This window comes from Rhinopithecus roxellana, chromosome 5 (genome assembly GCF_007565055.1).
Source record: "Rhinopithecus roxellana isolate Shanxi Qingling chromosome 5, ASM756505v1, whole genome shotgun sequence".
In the NCBI taxonomy this organism is placed as follows: domain Eukaryota; kingdom Metazoa; phylum Chordata; class Mammalia; order Primates; family Cercopithecidae; genus Rhinopithecus; species Rhinopithecus roxellana.
In genome coordinates, this window is record NC_044553.1 from 71597113 (window position 1) to 71620261 (window position 23149).

General features: G+C 37.8%; 1 protein-coding gene across 5 annotated transcripts in view; it reads right to left on the reverse strand.

Moving 5' to 3' along the window:
- C5H15orf41 (chromosome 5 C15orf41 homolog) overlaps nt 1-23149 on the reverse strand; it is a 229578-nt gene that overhangs the window by 152377 nt on the left and 54052 nt on the right. For all 5 annotated transcript variants that reach the window (XM_010367545.2, XM_030931252.1, XM_030931249.1 and 2 more), the window contains exons 2-4: nt 13047-13092; nt 12084-12148; nt 3062-3122 (exon numbers count right to left, since the gene is read on the reverse strand). In XM_010367545.2, coding sequence (XP_010365847.1) covers nt 3062-3122; nt 12084-12148; nt 13047-13092 — 172 coding nt within the window. The remainder of the gene's footprint in view (nt 1-3061; nt 3123-12083; nt 12149-13046; nt 13093-23149) is intronic.

Sequence of the window (23149 nt, forward strand, 5' to 3'; positions counted from 1 at the left end):
ACCAGTTTAATTAATACAGATCCCAGGAAGGTAACTTTTTAAAATAAAGAATCAATCAGAAAACAAAGAATATTCAGTCCAACAGTCATTTTAATTAATCAAAAATGTATCTACTATTTTGTGAAAATATTTTCTTTTGGGTTCTCAGATCTTTTATTAACCATTTACTTAATTTCACCAAAAAATAGGAATATATATTTTTAAGAACAATAATGCTTCCCTAAAACAAGTCTTTTTATCTTAGGGAGAAGACAGCAAATGTTCCTCATATATTATCACCGTGAATTTTTCTTGACAGGTTTTCAAGTCCCGTATTCATACCAAAATTTTATCTTGATTTAGTAACTAGACAAAAAGGCTGGCTTCATTTGTATGAACAGTTTTTTCAAATATGTATGTACTTGGATGCCCTTAAATTCCCCAAGTAGAAAGAAATGCTTTCCACGAAGCTGCTTATTCCTAGTAGCCCACATCAGAGCTGACACATGAAAAATGGTGAAATTACTGAAGGTGGTCCAGCCTGAATAAGGACTACCTTATTAGTTCAGGTACTTGCATCTCCCTAATTTTCATATGAATCATGTGTCCATCTTTCTCTGAAATAGGGCCATCATGCTTCATGTCAGAATTTAGCATGTAAGTAAAATGCACAGCGCTTCAAATCTCACTTGAAAATATTTGTGTGGAGAGAACAGAATGACTGATCTTATTATCACTAACAACGTGTGAATTCCTAAAATGTTCAATTTTCGACTGGAAACTGCAGAAGTATTAAGACATTTATAAAATCAACGATGGCCACATGCAGCCCTTAGACCCCCAAAAAGATAACAAATACAATGCTCTTGTCTAAGAGAGTTGCTGCACCCTGTAATGTGCCAATGTTATATATTTCTCATCAATTGTTATAGTTTCCACTGATTAAATAAATATTGACTCATAAAGTATTACCATCACACCAATTGTCACCAGACGCAAGTCTATGCTATTTAAGCATTAACTATCATGAAAAACTGGCAGCTTGGTTGTTTAGAAGCTGTAATACGGTACCAGTCATTCCCACATTTCCCTAATACATTATCAATTTCATAGAAAAGTGCTATTCTTTCTGTACTAGTCTGTAGCCAAAAGGGAGGAAAAGCCCTCAAACAACTACTTTTTCCCTTGGCTAAATACTGCTGTATATTCATGGTAAATAAAAGGTTTATTGATGTAGGAGAAAACGTGTTGGTAGGTTAAATTTTTCCATATTACTAGAAGATTAAAACAGAGGTCAGCTAAATATTTAATGGATATAGAACTATCCATTAAAAATTCAAATGAATATAAATTGCTATGATATAAAACTTACATCATCATCATCATCTATATAGATGGGTGCCATATTTGCATCACATTCTTTCTAGATGCCGTGTCTGGAATGCTGCTAGCTTATTCTTCTTTTTCATAAAAGACAATCACTAAATTCCTAGTTAAAGCTCACATACTTCAAGTTACTAACAGCATCAACTTGTAACCAACAAGTCTAGAGACATTTAAAAACCAGCCTGCTGGCCGGGCGTGGTGGCTCACACCTGTAATCCCAGCACTTTAGGAGGCCAAAGCAGGTGGATCACAAGGTCAGGAGATCGAGACCATCCCGGCCAACATGGTGAAACCCCGTCTCTACTAAAAATATAAAAATTAGCTGGGCATGGTGGCAGGTGCCTATAGTCCCAGCTACTCGGGAGGCTGAGGCAGGAGAATCGCTTGAACCCGGGAGGCGGAGGTTGCAGTGAGCTAAGATCACACCATTGCACTCCAGCCTGGCAACAGAGCAAGACTCCATCTCAAAAAAAGAAAAAAAAAGAAAAAAAAGAAAAAACTAAGAAAAAGAAAAGAAAAAAAAAATTCCTGCTCTAGACATGGAAAAAAAAAAAAAAGAATAAAATACTTGTTCTTCTAGGAGGCCCACAGATATCCATTCTATATGTTAACTATCCTATCTGATTGTGTAGACATTGCCTAGACTATTAAAACCATCTAGTAACTGATAGGTAATTGCTCATTGGTTGACTGCAGCAGTGTATAGCAGCAGACAGAAGCTGTGAGGGAAGCCATCCTTCCTTGCTAATATAACATGTAGAACTTGCTGCTACTGCAACACTTAATGCTCACACTACCGAGTCATCTTTAATGCAAACACACATTTTCCGCCTTGCTTCTATGTTTTCCATTATAATGCAACACAAAAACAGTGTACATTTCATTCCACCCCTACGAGGTTTGCATAAGCAGTTCCAAGTCAGACTAAATATTGTATTGCTCTTATTACAGTGGATAAATATTTTAAAGTTTAGGAATTAAATATTTTATTTTTTCGGCATGCTCTCTGCAACTATTATGAACTTTTCACAGCTTCTTCATTCATGGGAAATTTGTAGGGTTTCCTTTTTTAAATGTAAGGCTGTTATTTGTTTCCCCAAATAGAAGCAGATCAGAGTTAATGAATAAGTTCAATAAATCACTTCTTACTTGGTGTTATTAAGAACACTATGCTTCTTCATATAAAGAAAGAGACTTTTCTACAAGGCATGTATCCTTTATTATAATAAAAGTTTGCTAACAAAAAAATGAATCAAGTACATCTTTAAGTATACAATTTCTCTCTTCATTTTTATAACAGCAGATTTTTTTCTTTTTTCTTTCTTTTTTTTTTTTTTTTTTTGGCATCTATCTCTTTACTTGACACAGGTATTTCTCACACTAAATTAAGACAACCTATCCTGAGAAAAGCATGTCCTGAGCTGTTTGGTTGAAATTTTCCACAAAATAAGAAACCAAGAGGCTGTTTATACATTTGCCTTAAAAGAAGTAGACTAATTATGTCAACTGATTTATTAATATGTGAAGTTCTCTGTCCAATTATTCAAAGTACAAAGAGATCAGGGAGTAATTTAAACATCTAATGTACCTCAAATCCTTTTTTTTCCAAAGGTAATTATAATTGCAAGCAAAGTTACTCTAGATAGGCCCCTTAGGTTTCATGCAAGTTTAAATAAAACCATAACAATAACATTACCTCATTGGCCAGGTCCAGGAGCACTGGGGCAGCTCCATTTTTCACCACTCCATTCAGGTACCTAGACAAGACAAAACCAAGCGGTAATGCAGTGACAAGAAAAGAGCCAGCATAGACTTGTCAGCATTCCCTGTGTGTATACATGTTTCTCCTGGGCAAATGCCACGCTTAACTCTAGTTAAAGTAAGCTACTTTCATAGGAAAGCATTGAAGGGAAAAACATAACACAAACAACTCACCTCAAAACCACTGGCAACTAAGAAGCTGAAGGTGGGGGCAGGAGGTGTGAATACTTAGGTCTCTCCTGTTTTCTTTCACCTCCTAACATATAAAATGAACAAGAGGAACTATCCATATCACTCTGCCTTGTCTCTACCACAGACAACCATTGCATGGAAAGGAAAGAAGTTGACCTATATAGTTTGAGAAAAGTATTCATGCACCCATCTCGCCTTTTCCTTTACTCTGTTTCACAGGGCTGCTTGACATCTTACTAAAAAAACAATGGAACAGACATGTCATCAGTGGGTAGCACACCTGTGACAGGCAATACAAGCCATCACCTTATCTGACCTGGATTTCTGTTAAGAACCTCCAGTTCCCATTATCCTCTCACTCCACTGGAAAAAAACACAGAACTCCCCAAAATCCCCAAACAAAACAAAACCCCAGACACGGAAGCTGGGGTGACTTCTTCTTCTTTTTTTTTTTTTTTTTGCAAAAATTTGAATGTGTCATTCCCCTCCTTATAACACTTCAAGGTCCCACATTAAATCTCAAGATTAAATTATAACCATTTAACAGCTCTTGTAAGGTTTTTCATAATCTGGTTTCTACCTACTCTCTACTCTGGCAGCCTCATCTCTAGTCACTATCTCCCACTCCCGTCCCTCACCTGGATAACTCATGATTCAATTCAGATGTCACCTTCTTCAATCCACTACCATAGAAGAGTAAGTTAAGTGTTCCTCATATGCAATCGAGGAGTACCCTGTACATCTTTCTATCATGTAACGTAGCATGTTGTATTTGCCTATTACTTGGCTACCTCAAACCCATCCCCCACTGTAATGTTGAAAGCCTCATGAAGATTGGAGAATTGTATTTTTTTCAATTTATTATGCCTACCAAGTACTTTGTTTATAGTAGGTGATTATATACTAAAAAATCACCTTATATTTTTCCTTTAATAAATGAAAAATTAAATAATTTTTAAAAACCGTATTGGACAAGAAAGCAGAATTAGGTATGGAAATTTTCCCTACAGTATATTATTTGAGTGAATAAGTTCTGGGTATTTGTCTCAGAGTAATAAAGTCAAGAGGTGAGGTCTTCCATATAACTGCCAGAAGCAGGTACTAAATTACATTATTTCATGAGTATATTTATAAAGTTGTATAATTTTCCTGTACGCCAAGTGGGGTAACAGCAAATTATTTAAGGTGGGGAGAACTTCTAGATCATTCTAACTTCAAAATAATTCTAACAAAGCAATTTTCCACATATTGGGGCCACCCTTGAATGTATTATTTGGAAAACTAATTGGAAAATATGCACATTCAGAAGCAAGAAGAAAAAATAAATAAATAAAACAAGGCAAATGTGCTTTAGAGAAAGGTCCCTGGGAAATAGGTCCATTAAGAACCTCACATCGGCCGGACACGGTGGCTCACACCTGTAATCCCAGCACTTTGGGAGGCCAAGGCAGAGGGATCACGAGGTGAGGAGATCCAGACCATCCTGGCTAACACGGTAAAACCCCATCTCTACTAAAAAAATACAAAAAAACTAGCCGGGCGAGGTGGCGGCGCCTGTAGTCCCAGCTACTCAGGAGGCTGAAGCAGAATGGCGTAAACCCAGGAGGCGGAGCTTGCAGTGAGCTGAGATCCTGCGACCACACTCCAGCCTGGGCGACAGAGCGAGACTCCGTCTCAAAAAAAAAAAAAAAAAAAAGAACCTCACATCAATTTTCACAAACAAGTCCCCTGCACTGATACGATTGTGTGCCTGTAACCACCAACAGTGCGTATTTACTATGGTTTCCGATTCTGGGTCAGCATCTTTAAGCCTGTACTGATACTGGGATATCTTTACAGCTTTCTACTTCAGTTTCAGTTACCCGACAAGTATTTTGGAGGGCTATGTGTCAGGTCTTATTCCAGGTTCTGAAGAAGCAACGGGGAAGGGGGGGGCGGGGGGGAACCATTCATGGTCCCATCATCACCGAGATTATATTACAGTGGTGACACAAACAATAAAAAGACAGGGAGATAAATATACAGTATAATGGTATATGCTAGAATAAAAATGTAAACTTAGGTTGCTCAGGAAGCCCCTCTCTGAGGGAGTGACACTCGAGTAGAGACCGGCATGAAAAGAAAGAGCATGCATGCCATAGCGAGAGCTGACTGTAAACAGTGAAAGAGAGCAGTAGCTAGATGCCAGACTACCTCTTATACCAGAGATCTGTTGCTTTAAGTCAAAATGACATGGCTTCATGTAAAAGTTGCATCAGTCATTATCCTGCTAATGAACAGTGAAGCACTTCTATCAAGTTTAAAGAAACAGAAGGTGATTAAACAATAATTACAATCCTCTGTATCTATATATTTTATATAATATTAAAAGCATGATCATACTTAATACTGTGGAAATTCCTAATTATGAGGTTGGTAAAGCTTCCCAGTTGGTCATATAAAGAAACCAAACCCCAGGGCACTGATCAAACCCATCTGGGCTCTCTTAGCTGGTAAACAATAAAGCTATGGAACCCTGAAATAGAACCCCGATCCCCCAAGGCCTGGTGAGGTGCCGCATACATTGAACATGGTGGATCTGCTCCAAGTGTATTTGGTTTCCAATCTGCTTTCCAACTATATCCTATAATATTTCCTAAGTGCTAGGAATAAAAAATTAAGTTTAATTTGGCCTAGTGAGGTGGCCGCATATGTTGAACATGGTATTTGTTCTACATGGATTTGTTTTCCAATCTGTTTCCCAACTATATCCTACAACACCTCATAAGTGGTAGGAAAAAAAATTAAGTTTAATTTCAGGTTATATTTGTCTTTTCTGGAAACTTTAATTACCCCCCACATCAAAGTGACAGATCAGGCTTTATTTAAATTTTCAGATATGTAATCAAAGGGACATACTAATTACTGAAAATATTCCATAAAGACATAATTAGAAAATCCTAATGGTACCTTTCTCTGCATCCTCATCATAATCTTGTGCAAACTTACAGCACTGCACTTTTCACACTGGTATAAGGGTTTGCTTCTGTCTCCAGCGACCCTGAACGCTCTTTGGGGTAGGGCTACACAAATGACTGTTGACCCTTCATCCAACCCTGGCAAACATCCCAGTTGCAATTGGGATATAAGGATGTCATTCTCAACACTACATTAAGGTGACCTGGGCTCCATTCCTAATGCCCAGGAGAATTCATGTGTCTCTGCATTCTTGCTAGCATTGAGTTGATCCAATTAAGAATTCAAAGACTGTATTTCTTTTTTTTTTTTGAGATGAAGTCCTGCTCTGTCACCCAGGCTGGAGTGCAGTGGTGCAATCTCGGCTCACTGCAACCTTCGCCTCCTGGGTTCAAGCGATTCTGCTGCCTCAGCCTCCCAAGGAGCTGAGATTACAGGTGTGTGCCACCACACTGGGCTAGTTTTTGTGCTTTTAGTAGAGATGGAGTTTTGCCATGTTGGCTAAGCTGGTCTCGAACTCCTGACCTCAGGTTATCTGCCTGACTCTGCCTCCCATCAAAATCTGTATTTTACATGATTTCATCATGATTAACAGAAACCTCATAATATCTAGATAGTAGAAAATGTTTTCTGGCTGGGCACGGTGGCTCACACCTGTAATCCCAGCACTTTGGGAGGCCAAGGCAGGTGGATCACTTGAGGCCAGGAGTTTGAGACCTCCCTGCACAGCATGGTGAAACCTTGTCTCTGCTAAAAGCACAAAAATTAGTCTGGCATGGTGGCGCGTGCCTGTAGTCCCAACTACTCAGGAGGCTGAGGCACAAGAATCACTGGAACCCAGGAGGTAGAGGCTGCAGTGAGCTGAGATTGTACCACTGCACTGCAGCCTGAGTGACGGAGAAAGGCTCTGCCTCAAAAAATAATAAATAAATAAATAAATAAATAAATAAATAAATAAATAAATAAATAAAAGTTTTCTCAAGCTTTTGAATTATTGAAGAAATTTCCTCAGTTCTCCATGTTGTATATAAACAGACACAGCTCGAGAGTTCACTTTGAAAAATCTCTATTCTTTCACACTGTACTAATGCCATCTTATTTCTAAACAGGAAACATTCTTGGTGGAATTTGTTTGGGTTTGCCTAAATTGGTGCACATGAGCATAAGTGCACATGCACACAGTTGGTCAGATCTGCAAGTCCCCATCAATAGCAACGTGTAGAAATATTGTCTCCATTTCCTGCCTTCTCCCAGCACACTAGTGGAGGAGCCATCGTTAGCAACGTCAGATCAGATCTACAGAACTTTATTCTGATGTTCACATGTAAAAAAGTTGGCTTAAATATGATATTGGTAATATATATGTGATAAAAATCGTTTCTGAAAATCTGGACCACTTTTTGGTTCAATTAGCACCATCTACTACTTTACACTCATTATGCCCCATTTACAATGCTAAAACTCAACAATACAAACGTAAGACACGGTACCTGCCTTCAACTGTTCTTTCTGGTGGGAAAAGAGCTGTGTACATAAGTATGTAAAACGCAGCAAGAGAAGTGCTAACAGGTACGTCTATACAGAGTGCCGTGGGAGTTCCAAGAATTATCGATTTGGGGTGTCCGGGGCAACTTGTTTATGTAGTAGTCTGGAAATAAACTTATCATCTTTACTAATTTGGAGGGAAGCAGAAGGTGTTCCAAGCTGAGAGAAAACACTCAGTGACAGAGCTGTGGATCTTCTTAGGCCAGAGCATGGAGAACTTTGCCTTATATTTGAAATGAGTACACATTACTTTCATCTTAGATATAAATGAGTCTTTCACACTCCAAAAACATCATAAAATGGGCCTTCTCTGAGGACCTTTTAAGGATGATTTCACCCATACGATGTATATTTATTAGTCCTCCTGTAGCAAAGCTAGATGATGACATATACCTTCTGTATAAAGTCGTTTTAACTGGCAAATAGGCATCAGGAATGGAGCCCAGGTCACCTTAATATAGTATTAAGGATGACATCCTTATATCCCAATTGCAATTCAGATCTTTGCCAGGGTTGGATGAGGGTTCTCGTTCATTTGTTTTCGTGTAGCCCTACCCCAAAGAGTTTTCAGGCTAGCTGGAGACAGAAGCAAACCATTACACCAGTGTGAAAAGTGCAATGCTGTAAGTTTGCACAAGATACTATGAGGATGCACAGAAAGGTACCATTAGGATTTTCTGATTATGTCTTTATGGAGTATTTTCTGTAATTAGTATGTCCCTTTGATTGCATATCTGAAAATTTCAATAAAGGCTGATCTGTCACTTTGATGTGGGGGATAATTAAAGTTTCCAGAGAAGACAAATATAACCTAAAATTAAACTTTTTTTTCCCTAGCACTTATGAAGTGTTACAGGATATAGTTGGGAAAGAGATTGGAAAACAAATATATTTAGAGCAGAACCACCCTGTTCAACATATGCAACTAGTACAACATGTCTAGACTGTAGTTTGGTAATATGTAATACTTTTGAAAAATGTTCACATTGTTTGCACCAATAATTACATATATAGAAATATTAAGAAACTAATCCAAAATGCTGACTCATGCATCAAGATGTTTATTACAGTATTATTTACAATAATAGAACACTGGAGGCCAGGTGCAGTGGCTCACGCCTATAATCCCAGCACTTTGGGAGGCTGAGGCGGGTGGATCATGAGGTCAGGAGATCGAGACCCTCCTGGCTAGCATGGTGAAACCCTGTCTCTATTAAAAATACAAAAAATTAGCCGGGCATGGTGGTGGGCACCTGTAGTCTCAGCTGCTCAGGAGGCTGAGGCAGGAGAGTGGCGTGAACCCGGGAGGCAGAGCTTGCAGTGAGCCGAGATCACGCCACTGCACTGCATCCTGGGCAACAGAGCAAGACTCTGTCTCAAAAAAAAAAAAATAGAACATTGGAAACATATGTTCAACAAAGGAATAATTCAGTAAATTATGATACTTTCATTTGATGAAATAAGGCAATCAAAAAATGTTTATAAAAAGCTTTTTACAAAATAATATTATATCATATACATTTTTTCAGGTATAAAACTCAGGATTCACAATTGCTTATAAAATATGACCTCATCAATATAAAAATGGGCTGAAAAAAGACTAAAATGAAAATGCCAGTAGAGATCTCTGAGTGGTACAATTATAGGCAATCATTCATTCCTTTTTAATACTATCACAAATTAAGTATTGTGAAAATACTTCATTTTCACAATAGCTAAGTATAACTTTATAAAAGAAAACAATTAAATACAATTGCCATTAACATTTTCAAATTGCTTAAATATATTTTGATATGACAAATACAATTTGGCTTTATTCTAATCTGCTGGAAAACAAACAAAAACCTTTTAAAGCCAATTTACCTTTAGCATAGACAGGAACATTTGACCTGCGCATTTCAAACAAAAGGCTACTGAGGTCAATCCATCTGAAAGGTAACAATATGGCCTGTCCCTAAGCACAAAGTGCAGGGCAGAAAGTCAGACAGCAGGTTGGTAAAGCTAGAAAGTGGTCAGACTGCTTTTTTCTGCGACTGTCCATTAAGGTCTAACTTCATGCTTTTGTTTCAAATGCTGTAACTCTTCGAAATAATTGAGACGGTCATATTTAAATAAATTTAAAGAAATCTATTTATGTATTCTCATTGTTACCCACTCAACTGTTCATCACTGGGTATATTTAAAGATATTTATTTCTGGGCCAGGCGTGGTGGCTCAGGCATGTAATCCCAGCACTTTGGGAGACTGAGGTGGGAGATCACTTGAGGCCAGAAGTTCAAGACCAGCCTGGGCAAGATAGCAAGACCCTGTCTCTACAAAAAAAAAAATTTTTTTTTAAATTAGCTGGCCATGGTGGTGTGCACCTGTAGTCCCAGCTACTCAGGAGACTGAGGCAGTAAGATTGCCTGAGGCCAGGAGTTTGAGGCTGCAGTGAGTTATGATCGTGCCACTGCACCTCAGACTGGGTGACAGAGAGAGACACTCTCAAAAGAAAAAAAAAGATTATATATATATATATTATATATATTATATATATACACACACACACACACACATAAAAGATATGTATTTGTTTCTGGCCTATACTACCCAGATAATCCAACAAAAGTATGTTCATACTTCAATAATCACATGTACTTTTTAATGAAACTTAGATTTTAAATAGCAGCACCTAGTGATCCTAGAAATCATGTATTAATAACTAAAACAACGTTCTTACAATGAGGCAAATGAATGTCAGAGGGCAGTCCCATTATCTGTTAGTGGATCTCCGAATTTCTAGGAGAGCACACTTTCCTTTCAAATGCTCTATTTTCCTTTGTAGACATTACAAGGCTTTAAAATCTGGACATAAAATCATATGTTATATGACAGCCTAGGACTATAATGTTTACAAACAAGAATGTATTTTTTGGCATGTAAATAACCTTCAGTGCTTCCTTGAAGAGTCTGGATGCCAACACAGTTGCAGGCTTCACAGCACTTCATGGGCCATTTTTAATTTCATATGTATAATTTAGGTTTTGACGTTAATTTGAATGTCAATTTCACCAAGAAGGTTATTACTTTTGAATAAATCATCAAACTTTACAAAGTCTTGTTTAGAGAGGATCTCTCCTAGACACAAAAGTGTGTGTGTGTGTGTGTGTGTGTGTGTAATGAGTGCATGTTATCTTTCTTTGACAGATATTACTACTCAAAACAAAGCATATCTTTTACCACATATTGCAGTGAATAATTTTTTTAAAAAAATCCAACTTCTGTGACTTTCGTGTTCAACATCCCTTTCTTGATTCTAAATAAAATGACACCAATATTTTATCCACGTATTTATTTCATTCATAAAATTTTTATGCATAAAAATCATTCATCTAAAATCAGTGGTGTCATTCTCACCACAGAAAGGTTCATCTGTCAATCTTAAGTATAATAATTTAAGAGCAGATTTCAAACAGTTTTCATTTCCAATGTGCCCTTGGAAGATTTAAGAAACCAACTAACAATTTCTAATGCAAACCATTACCATTTAGTGTTATAAATTATTCAATCACATTACAATGACAATACAAATTTTAGAATGAAAAAATCAGAGCTATTTTAAAGATTGTTTCAGAACAAGAAGTTGAAATCTATTTATAATAAATTAGGCTGAAATTAAAGTATCTCCTAGATACTATGCTGTCAATACCCAAGGTTGTCTTTTAGAAATACAAAATCCCGTTTAAAATGTGACAGTTACACACTATAATATATCTCCATGTGCCTTTACTTGATACATCTTTTTCCATTTCTAAAATGGATATCCTAATACCTATGATGCAAAATACAATGACATCCAAATTCAATCTTTTTTCAACTTGCTAATCTAAGAAATGAAAATTGGTTTGAGAACTTTCAAATACATGTAGACATGTGTATACATGAGCATATGCATTTAGACAAGATATGCACTTATAATAAGTTTCAAGTAGCCAACTGAGATTTCATAATATTGTAACTACATCTCACATAGTATGTGCGCACGCATGCACGCACACACACACACACACACACACACAAGTCAAGACAGCCTTACCATACTCTTTAGATCTACAAAACAAAGCATTTGAAAACTCATTCAAAAACATACTAAAAGTTTTGAATAAAAGACTTAAAACAGAATGTCTTGGGATATGATATAGAAAATTAATAACCTAACTTATTCATAATTATTATTACAATTAATAGGTACTATGATACCCTCTAGTGGGGCAGGAAGGTCATACCTCTGGTAATAACTTTCAATTGCTTCCGAAGTATGATGTTTGGCATGTGTTCTTTTAATGTGTTTCTGAAAAAAAATAAAAATAAAAAATAAAAATATTTGTTATGTCACAGATGAGGTTCAAAACAAGAATGACGTAATTTCTTGAGCTCAATGACTAGCACAGAGGGAACACTGAATAATACCTTGGGAATTTTGGCGATGGCAGGACTTCTTTTCCTTCTACTCTACGAACCTATGCATTTTAATCTCCATTGCTTGGCTGGGATGTCTTCAGACTGTACCACAAGGTACAGTATATATGTAAAAGCCAACAGGGTCATAGTAATTGAATCTAAATAAGTTTGCTTAGGGCTACAGAGGGCAAAGAAAAACTTGTTCCCTCTTCCAACCTTTGTATTAATTTTCCCTCGATTCAATTCCATCTAAGTCCTCTGCACTCTAGTTTTACAATCCAATTGCCATTTTTAACCAGGAAGAACATTGCTTAAAAACAACTTATTTGAAAACTACAAAAAGTAATTCCATAGAGACTTGCCACTTGACTGACACCTGTCATCTCATGATAAATGACTCCATTTTCTGCCTCTCTTGCCTTCTGCCACTCCAGCAATGGTCATTTATCATCATCTCTGTCAGCAATGGAAAGCGGCACTGACAGTGCAAGTCAGCAAACATTTAGCACATGGAACCACGCAACACAGGGAAATTATTATTGTCAGAATAATAATGGTTTAGCATAATTTATTACAGGTCCACCAAATAAGCAAAGGCTAGATGTTATTAGACAGATGGATGGGTAGGCTTGGCAGGCCTCCACCGAGACACAGGCGGTGCTTGATGTGGAAAGGAGAACATCCTCCAACCCAATCAGAGAGCTGGCAGTTCAATTACAAAGAAATAAAGGGACATTCATCATTCAATTAGGCACCTGTCAACCCTCACAAAGGAGAAAACTTCTAACCTGGTACTCCTGGGAGAAGATGCTCAGCAGAGTGGCCTGCGATTGACTGGAACAAATAAAAGAAGGACAAAGTTAATTACTGGAGTGCACGGCAAAGAAACAAAAGAGAAAGGAGCTTCAAAGGTAGGCCTGCTGCCCTGTAATCTAACAGAACATGAAAACAAGTGTGGAAAAGTTGTTCCAGATGAACACCTCAAACAAAGGCTTCCTGCTGCGGGGTCAAGGAGAGAGAAAAAAGGAAAGGAGAAAATATGGATGGTCTCAAAGCAACTATCACATTATTTGGATGTTTTAAACTTTAGGATGATTGTAAATCATATTTGTAGAATGCAATGGTGTTAAAAGGGACCACAAGAAAGCAAGGCTTATCTCCGTTAATAAGTGACACAGCTCAATCTCATAAACAGTAGAGAACATGCACTTCATTCATTGACAACATTCTGAAATTAATTTTGTTAGCAGACAGGTATTCTCCTCTACAGCTATCCCAGTTTAAGGGGGAAAACTTTGGTCTTTACTAGAAGTAGCACAGTGACCACTGGAACATTTCCACTGACAGTGGCATGCTATGAAAATAGAAGCTTTCACAGCAAGAAGCAGAGGTCCTTGGAGTGAATTGTTCCTAAAAACTGCCCTAAGCCTTATTCATCTAAGACAACACACAGTGTCGAACACCTGGCAACGAAGCAACCTGAAAAACGTTCTTCCTAAGTGGGAATCTTCCTTTTGCAATTGTTAACATTTAGAAATGGGATGGAATTTTTCTTTCTCTAAAAAGCGATCAATATCCCACTGCTACTCTTTTCGACTGTCCTTTATAGACACATCTAACTTATCGTATCTTGAGAACAATTATTTCTATTTTCCTACTAAATGCTATCTGAATAGATTACATTTTAGATAATTTGACTTTTATAGTATGCCAAAGGACTGTGAATAAATTTTTTCTATTTATAAATGAAAAAACCTCTTTAGCTCATCACAGGTAATCTAGGGAATGTGAAATAAAGTGACACCATATTTGTTTACTCATTGTCTAGATGTCGTCATCTTCTGGATAACATTACAGATTTGGCTTCTGACACTTTCCACCCTTACCAAATTACAAGAGGAGGTTAAAAAAAATACCCTAAATGTTCACCAAGGAAACTGATCTATTATTAAAAGAATATTTCAATAACTCAAAAGTACAGAGAAATGATTAAATACAATCATCAATTCATTACAGTCTGGTTTTTTCAATTTCCTTGTAAAACCGAAAAGCACCTTTGAAAGAGGCAATTTTATATAAAATCTTCCTATTTTGCCTGGTTTGACCAAGCTTAACACCCAAATCACATACCCTAGTAGGGTTGCTGACAATAATCTTCTGGGGTGGGAGGGAGGCAAACTGAGGCCCAAATCTTTGTAAACCACTTAATAAATTAATGTTAGATATTTAAGTGCCATAAATAGACCCCCTCCTCATTGTACAGCAAAATGCATTTATGTTATTAACCATTTAATGGTACACAAAATGTCATTCTTTATGCTTCAAAAAAGATGATAGAAATAAATGTATTTGGAATGAGAAAGTCAGGGACAAATGACTAATGAAAAGAAAACTAAATGGTAAATAAAACATAACTGTAGATGCCCAGAATGGGAAGAGGCAGCTGGAGTAAGTTCAAGAATAAATAGTTTAAAACGAGAAGCTGGTCAGGAGTTGAGAGTACTGTATAAGTCAAGGATAGGACAATGTCTTCAAACTGCTTAGAATTCAATTCAGCTAAAACCATGGACAGAGCCTGTGAAGCAACTCAGTTTTTCTATGGCTGAGAGGGTTAGAGAGATTTCTGCCAGCTTACACTGGGGGTAAAAACTGGCTAGAACTATTAATAAAAAGAGAAAACGACTTACGTTTACATAGTAACGACAGAAAGAGAGACACGGGTCCAAAATGCTTTGGTTTTGTTTAAGTAATTCAAAGCTGTAGAGAAGAAAGTGAACTTTGCTAGGGAGTCTGCCAGCCAACTATGTGTTTCTGTATGCGCTAACCTTGTAGAAGAGTGTTCTGACCAAATGTCACACCACAAGGAGCAGGAAAGCAGTTTTAGTACAACCAAGACACTGACTTCAGTGTATATGACTTGTACTTTCTTCCAATGTGTTAATGCTGAGAAGGGACAACGGAGGGAAAGACTGGGCATGTGGGGAGAACAGAGTCTCATGATCTCAAGGCTCTCTCTCACCACCTCTACCCTGCCCACACTGTACCCTCCCACTGTGTTTGATCTGTTTGGCCAAGGGGAACAGAAGTTACAGAATAAATTGCATTTTCACTAGGTTCACAAGAAATGTGGTTTCCAGCTAAAGAGGAGAGGAGAAAAAGATTCTGTGCAACTGAAAGGTCTACCTTGAACATCACAGTCCATCATTCAACAGTACCACGGTGCATCTACAATGTCCCAAGGTAACATGTATGGGGAAATATGCCATCAGAATCAAAAAACTAAATAAGGTGGACAGGAGTTGATACAGAACAAACTTTCAAGTACACACACAAAAGTACACACACAAAAAAGGCAAAAATTAGAACGCTGTCAAGTACTCACATTTTTTTTAATACAGAATGAAGTAAATCATACCCTGAATCTTTACACTTTATATCGCTTAGCATATATGGGGTTTTAAATTTACATAATCAAAAATGCAGTCATTTAATTTGTATCAAATACCCAGGATGGAGTATTAAAACCCCATCAAAACAGTTTTGCTTGTATTTTTCCCATGCTATCTCCCAGATTTAGCTCCGCACCCTGCAGCTGTCTGAGTAAAGGAGAGCATGGGAGTGGACCCAAAGAATGGCGAGGTGAAACCCTGTCCGAGTCTGCAACAGCAACAGCCATGCCGCAGCAATGTGGAAACAGGTCTGAAGGAAAAACCAGCACTGTGAGGATGGCAGACAGAAGATGGAAAGAGCTTGGGTCCTTGAGGACACTGTGGAACTGCTCAAGAGACCATGGAATTGAACTGACCAGCCTCCGTTCTTATTCTGTGTAATTATACATGGCTATTTTTTTTAAATCTCCAAACCAAAGAAATAAGACTCTTCCCAGGCTCCTGTGTTCTCCAGTAAGGTGGAGGCGTGATGAAGGGCTTTGAGACAAGGTGCTCCAAAATGGTGCCACATGTACAAGCTGGAACACTTGAGAGTGGTTGTCCGTTTCCATAATTTCTAGTTCTCCCCTTAGCTGATGGTGATAATTGGCTTCCCTAAAATTGTTCTTCTGTCTGTCACTGACTCACTAAATTGACGTGCCTAGAGATCATAAACAGGTGTGTGATTTTCCCACATAGACTTTAAACATTAATGGGGTACTATTTGTTCTCATGTTATACTGCATTCAACATTCTTCAAACCCCTGATATAAAAACAGGCAACAAACTAGTTCCTCATGTGATATTTAACTCAATGTGCTCCCAAGTCCACCCAGCTAAGATACTTGGTAACATGAAAGAGCCTCAGAGAGTTGGGAGAGTGTAGCTTAGATTAAGAGGACAGCTGAGCACAGACTTAGTTGCAGTGCAACATTCATACAAAGGTGAGGTCCTTATGTTTCCAGATGGGGGCCTAAAAGCATGCAGAACCTTAAGAGAAGGCATCACGCATTTTATGTTCCTCCTCTTCTTGAGTATGCAACCTCTGAAAAAGACCATAAGGAAGTAAATACTTTTACCTTAAAGCTCTTTTTCTATAGAATCTAGGAAGCTTAAATGTGTACACTCTACTGGGCTCAACACTCTCTGAGAAGAATAAATATTAGTTCTGGAGCTTGAGAAGAAGCAAACCAATTAAAGAGAGATAAAGCAGGATACTCCTACAAAGCATTATATTTGGATATACTTGGACATCTCACAATTACTAGGCACACCTCTCTAAATCTGTGAAGAATACAATGGAACACCGGTTGTCTGTAGTTAATGATTCAGAGTGCTAGTCAAGGCATATTTTCCGTAAAAGCAATGCAGCTACAATCTCTTGACCGCCCCCCAACCCCCCTGCCCACACACACATACCACACACAAATTGGAAATGTAGAGCCATTTTTCCCTCTAAAATTAAAATAGAATTCAACAATACTACCACAAACTTTATTTTTTAGGAACACAATGCAAAATGGAAATCTGGAGGGAGATTTACTGATACTCTGGGAAATTACTGAGGGGGGAAAGGGAAAAATCTGTAAACTAAGTTCAAGACATAAAGAAAAATGTATCCATCCTATCTCTCACCCTATGTCTTCTCTTCCTCATTTCCAACTTCATATCAAGGATGCAAACATTTTGTGCCTAACCACAGCAAATATCCCCATAAATGATTAGGTAGAGGGCCAACATTAAGCTTAGTTGGAAATCAACTATTTTTTAAAGTTCTTAAAAACTATAGGTCAAATATATAGTTGAACATCAGTATCTGTTGGGGGGGATTGGTTTCCGGACCCTCTTGAATATCAAAATCTGTGGATGTTCAAGTCACTTACATAAAATGGCACAGTATTTGCATATAACCCATGCACATTCTCCTGTATAATTTAGATCATCTCTTGATTACTGATAATACCTAATACAATGTAAATGCTGTGTAAACAGTTGTGAATACTGTATTGTGTTTTTTTGAGGGGGGTGTTTTTTTTTTTTTAGACAGAGTCTTGCTTTGTCACCCAGGCTGGAGTACAGTGGCGCAGTCTTGGCTCACTGCAACTTCCACCTCCTGGTTCAAGCTATTCTCCTGTCTCAGCCTCCGGAGTAGCTGCCATCACGCCCGGCTAATTTTTGTATTTTTAGTAGAGATGGGGTTTCACCATATTGGCCAGGCTGGTCTCCAATTCCTGACCACAGGTGATCTGCCCACCTTGGCCTCCTGAAGTGCTGGGATTACAGGCGTGAGCCACCATGCCGGGCTTGGTTTTTTTTTTTTTTTTTTTTTTTTTTTTTTTTTTTTTTGAGACGGAGTCTCGCTCTGTCGCCCAGGCTGGAGTGCAGTGACCGGATCTCAGCTCACTGCAAGCTCCGCCTCCCGGGTTTACGCCATTCTCCTGCCTCAGCCTCCCGAGTAGCTGGGACTACAGGCGCCCGCCACCTCGCCCGGCTAGTTTTTTGTATTTTTTAGTAGAGACGGGGTTTCACAGTGTTAGCCAGGACGTGGTTTTTTATTTGTATTATTTTTCGCTGTTGTAGTGTTATTTTTATTGTTTTTTTATTTCCCCAAATATTTTCAATCCGTTGTTGGCTGAATATGCCAATGTGGAACCCATGGATACAGAAGGTGAGCTGTATATATATGAAAAAAGTGGTTACTACTCCAGGCTTTCAACTACATTGGCTGGCAAACTGAAGATATATCCAAATGGCTTTATAACTACCTTTGCACTTAATTTTATCCCCACAACAATCTTCTGAGGTAGGTACTACTATCCTCCTTATTTTAAAGATGGGGAAATGAAGGAAGAGAAGTTAAGTAAAATACACAGTTAAACAGCTAGAAGAGCAATAGACCTGGGAATCAAAATTTACATCCGATTCCAGAGTCGCAAGTCTTAATCCCAATGCTAATCTGCCTTCTTAATAGTTCCCAGAAATGGGTTCTGCAAATCACGTATGCTAATATCCCTGCTTAAGCATTTATGTGATGTTACATTATACTCTAAACAACCCTGAAATGTGGGGCATGTTGCTTTTTTGCTAGAAAATTGAAGTCACAGGAGGTCAAGTGTTTTGACCAAATTCCATGGCTTTAGACATTATTTCCTTTTTAAGAAATCAAATTGCAGTTTTTCTTTAACTTCATAAAAAATGTTGTTCTTTTATGTTTTTAAAGTTAAAGGAACTACTGACTGCAGGAAACAGTCAAGGATTAAAAGACTGTGTGGTAATTTCCATTATTCTCCCTGCAGCGAAGGTATATTTTAACCACCACTATTGCCTGAAGTGTCTCTATCTGATTGCGTATATCTTTTGCTCAAATGTTATTCACTTCATATTAAATATAAAGCAGCTTTAAATCTTTCCCTGAACCAGGCAGGCAAATATAAATAATACAATCATCTTCTCTATAGAGGATGCAGGGGCCCTCTGTGTTAATTTTATAAAACAATATTCAATGAAGAGTTTCCTAGTTATCAAATGGTGCATCTTCTGTGTAAAATTCAGTAGTCCACTCTTAGAATTCATTCTGGACTATAATTTTCCTGTGTTTTTGCTCTATGTCTGATGTGTATGAATCTGTGTGTATCTATATACACACACATATACGTTTAAAAAGTGTGTGTTAAACATACTTTTTTTGCAACATGCTTTCATTATATAAGACAACATTTATCCATGTCATTATATATATTCCTTAAAAATTATTTTTATTGGAAATAAAACATAAAAACACACATGGAACAAATGCACAACCCAACGAATTAATATTTTTTTAAAAAAATACAACCACTTAGGTTAACAGTCACTGTCAGCACCCCAAAAAATAACGCATCCAATCACTACCCTCCTTCCCGCTCACAAATGAGCCACTTCTGATCTTTCCTTGTTTTTCTTGATAGTTTCACCACTCAAGAATGTACCCTTAGGTTCTACAGGTTAGTTTTGCCTGTCTGTAAACTTCGTATTAAGTGTATTACACACCATGCACTCTGCATCTAGCTTCTTTCGCTCACCAATATGTCTGTGAGAGTTAGCCATGTTAATGTAAGTGTAGTTAATTCATTTTCATCACTTATAGTATATTCTATCAAATGAGTATAAGCCAAATTTGTCTATTCTATTGTTGAATATGACTACTGTGGACTCACTCCTGGGTGAGTCTCTTGGTGTACATTCACATGCATTTCTGATGCATATAAATGTAGGAGTAGAATTCTGGGCCATCTGACATGCACCTCTCTACTTCAGCAGACACTGTCAAACAATTTTTCAAGTGTTTGTAACAACTTTAAACTCCCACCAACACTACAGAAGAGTTCCCATTGCTATACATCCTCATCACACTTTTTTTCAATCCACGGCTTGCCTTTTCGTTTTTCTTTGTGGTGCCTTCTAAAGTACCCAAGTTTTTTAAGTTGATGAAGTCCAATTTATTCTTTTATTTTGTTTTAGTACTTTTTGTGTCTTGTCTAAGAAATTTTTGCCTACCCACATTCATGCAGATATTTTCATACATTTTTCTAGAAGATTAATAGTTTTGGCTTTTACATTTAGGCCTATAATCTACCTTCAATTAATTTTGTGTGTTAAGGCGGGGATCACAGTTTGTTTTTACTACTTCCATACAAATACAAAATTGATCACACACGTTGGTGCCTCTGAGGAAGCTAAATATCTGAGAATCTATTTTGGGACTTTCTAATCTGTTCCACTGATTTGTATATTTATCTTTACATAGATACCACACCATTTTGATGACTGTAGCTAAACCAGGTACATTCGATGAAAGTACTGATATATTCAAGTGTAAACCTATCATCTTACTAAATGCTATCATCTTATCTACTATATGTACCATTTCTCTCCATTCTTGTGTACTTTTCAATTGATTCAATGTTTATTTACTACTTGCAGCTTAAAAGTTACATACTCTTTTACTATTCTTTTAATAATCAGGCTAGAAAACCACGTTGCCTCCTCAATTTATCAAAATTTACTATTGATTGGTGATTTATCGCTTCCTGGAAACATAAAAACAATACAACACTAATGAAAGGTCCCCTTCCTGGAATGTAGAATATTATCGAAATCGTTGGCCGGGCGCGGTGGCTCAAACCTGTAATCCCAGCACTTTGGGAGGCCGAGACGGGCGGATCACGAGGTCAGGAGATCGAGACCATCCTGGCTAACACGGTGAAACCCCGTCTCTACTAAAATATATAAAAAACTAGCCGGGCGAGGTGGCGGGCGCCTGTAGTCCCAGCTACTCGGGAGGCTGAGGCGGGAGAATGGCGTAAACCCGGGAGGCGGAGCTTGCAGTGAGCCGAGATCCGGCCACTGCACTCCAGCCCGGGTGACAGAGTGAGACTCCGCCTCAAAAAAAAAAAAAGAAAAAAAAGAAAAGAAAAGAATATTATCGAAATTGTTTTAAGTCTGTATATTTCTTAAATCTCAAAGGACACTGCTACTATTTCATATATCTCTGCTTACTCAGATTTACCCACATATGTACCATCTCACTGTTCTTCATTCCTTCCTTTCCACTCTTTCATTTCCATTACGTTCTTTTTTTTGTTGATGTTTGTTTTTTTTGTTTGTTTTTGTGTTTTCTTTTTGCTTTTGTCTGAGACAGAGTCTTGTTCTGTCACCCAGGCTGGAGCACAGTAGCGCCATCTCAGCTCACTGCAAGCTCCGCCTCCCGGGTTCATGCCATTCTCCTGTCTCAGCCTCCTGAGTAGCTGGGACTACAGGCGCCCGCCACCACACCTGGCTAATTTTTTGTATTTTTAGTAGAGACGGGGGTTTCACCATGTTAACCAGGATGGTCTCGATCTCCTGACCTTGTGATCCACCCGCCTCGGCCTCTCAAAGTGCTGGAATTACAGGTGTGAGCCACCATGCCCGGCCCATTACATTCTTTTAATAACTCCACCAGTGCAGATTTGTTGATGATGTCAGGTAATAGTCAAATTGTGGCTCTTTGTAATGACAATCTGTCTTATTCCTCTACCTGGCTTTAATATTTTCTTTTTAAGAGTTTCGACTATAAAATCCTGCTTATAATTTGTTGGACTTCAATATGTGGCTGTGTACCTTTCATCATTTTGGGAATATGCTCGATCATAATTTCGTCAACATTGCTTTTGCATTCAAGCTCCTCCCCCGAGACTCCCAATGAATCTGTCAGCCTTCTCTACTGTATCCTCTATTTCTTAGTTTCTCTTCATACGTTCCACCCTTTTGGTATTGTATGCTACACTCTGGTATTTTCCTGTGACCCACCTTCCAGTGCACTAATCCTTTCTTCAGTAATGTCTAACTTACTGTTAAATTGATCCACTGAGTTAAATCCATCCAATATTGGTTACTGTATTTTTCAGTTCTAAATTTTCTATTTGATTCTTCTTCATATAAGTTCCCTGCAGAATGTTTCAATTTCTTTTATAACTCCCCAAAGTTTAATTCTAGTAATTCTGTTTGGTAGTTCCAATAACTGGATCTCCTTTGAGTCTAGTACTGTAGCCTTCGTTGGCTCTCATTCATGTTGTCATGTGTCCTTATGCGACTGAGTATCTCTCATTATGTGTCGTACTAGAGTCATTCTTTGGTACACACAGGGGATTGATTCCAGGACCCCCAAGGATACTCCAAATCTATGTATACTCAAGTCCCAAAGTCAGCCCTGCAGGACTCACTTATACAAAAAGTTGGTCCTCTATATATGCAGTTTTACATCTTGTAAATACAGTATTTTCAATCTATGTTTAGTTGAAAAAAAATCCACATATAAGTGGACCCACGCAGTTCAAACCCATGTTGTTCAAAGGTCAATTGTATTTGAAAAACTATCTCATAAAAAATTTAAAGGCTGAAATGATGTTTTCTCCAGAGAGAATTCTGACTTGATATTGGGAGTACCAGGAATCTAGGATCACCTTAGTCAATTTCAGGTATTAATTTTTGGTGCCAATCAGACAAATGCGAAACTGTCACGGGGAGATCTTTCCTTTTCAGTTCGTATTTACTCCTAAGGTATAGTCCGTTAGAGGCTCCCCACCCCCAAAGCTTGGGATATTTATAAGAGCTCTCACTTTCGGCAGGCCCTCATCTCTAAACTTTGTCCTCTAGCCCTATAGAGCCATCAAAAGTTCTGCTCAAGGCTTGACTAGACTGCATCTAATCAAATGGTAATTAAATTAGAATTCAAAATTAAAAACACAGTCCTCCAAAAAAATGTCATAAATTAAAAAACGCATTCCTTTGTTACTCACAGATGAAAGAGGAAGTCATGATGGAAAAAACAAAAATGCATAAAATTGAGCAATGATGGTATGTATCAAAATTTGTGAGAACTTTGTATCATTAACCAGACTTTAGGAAAAAAGGGGAAAGGAACTGGTTTTACTGTAGGAGGT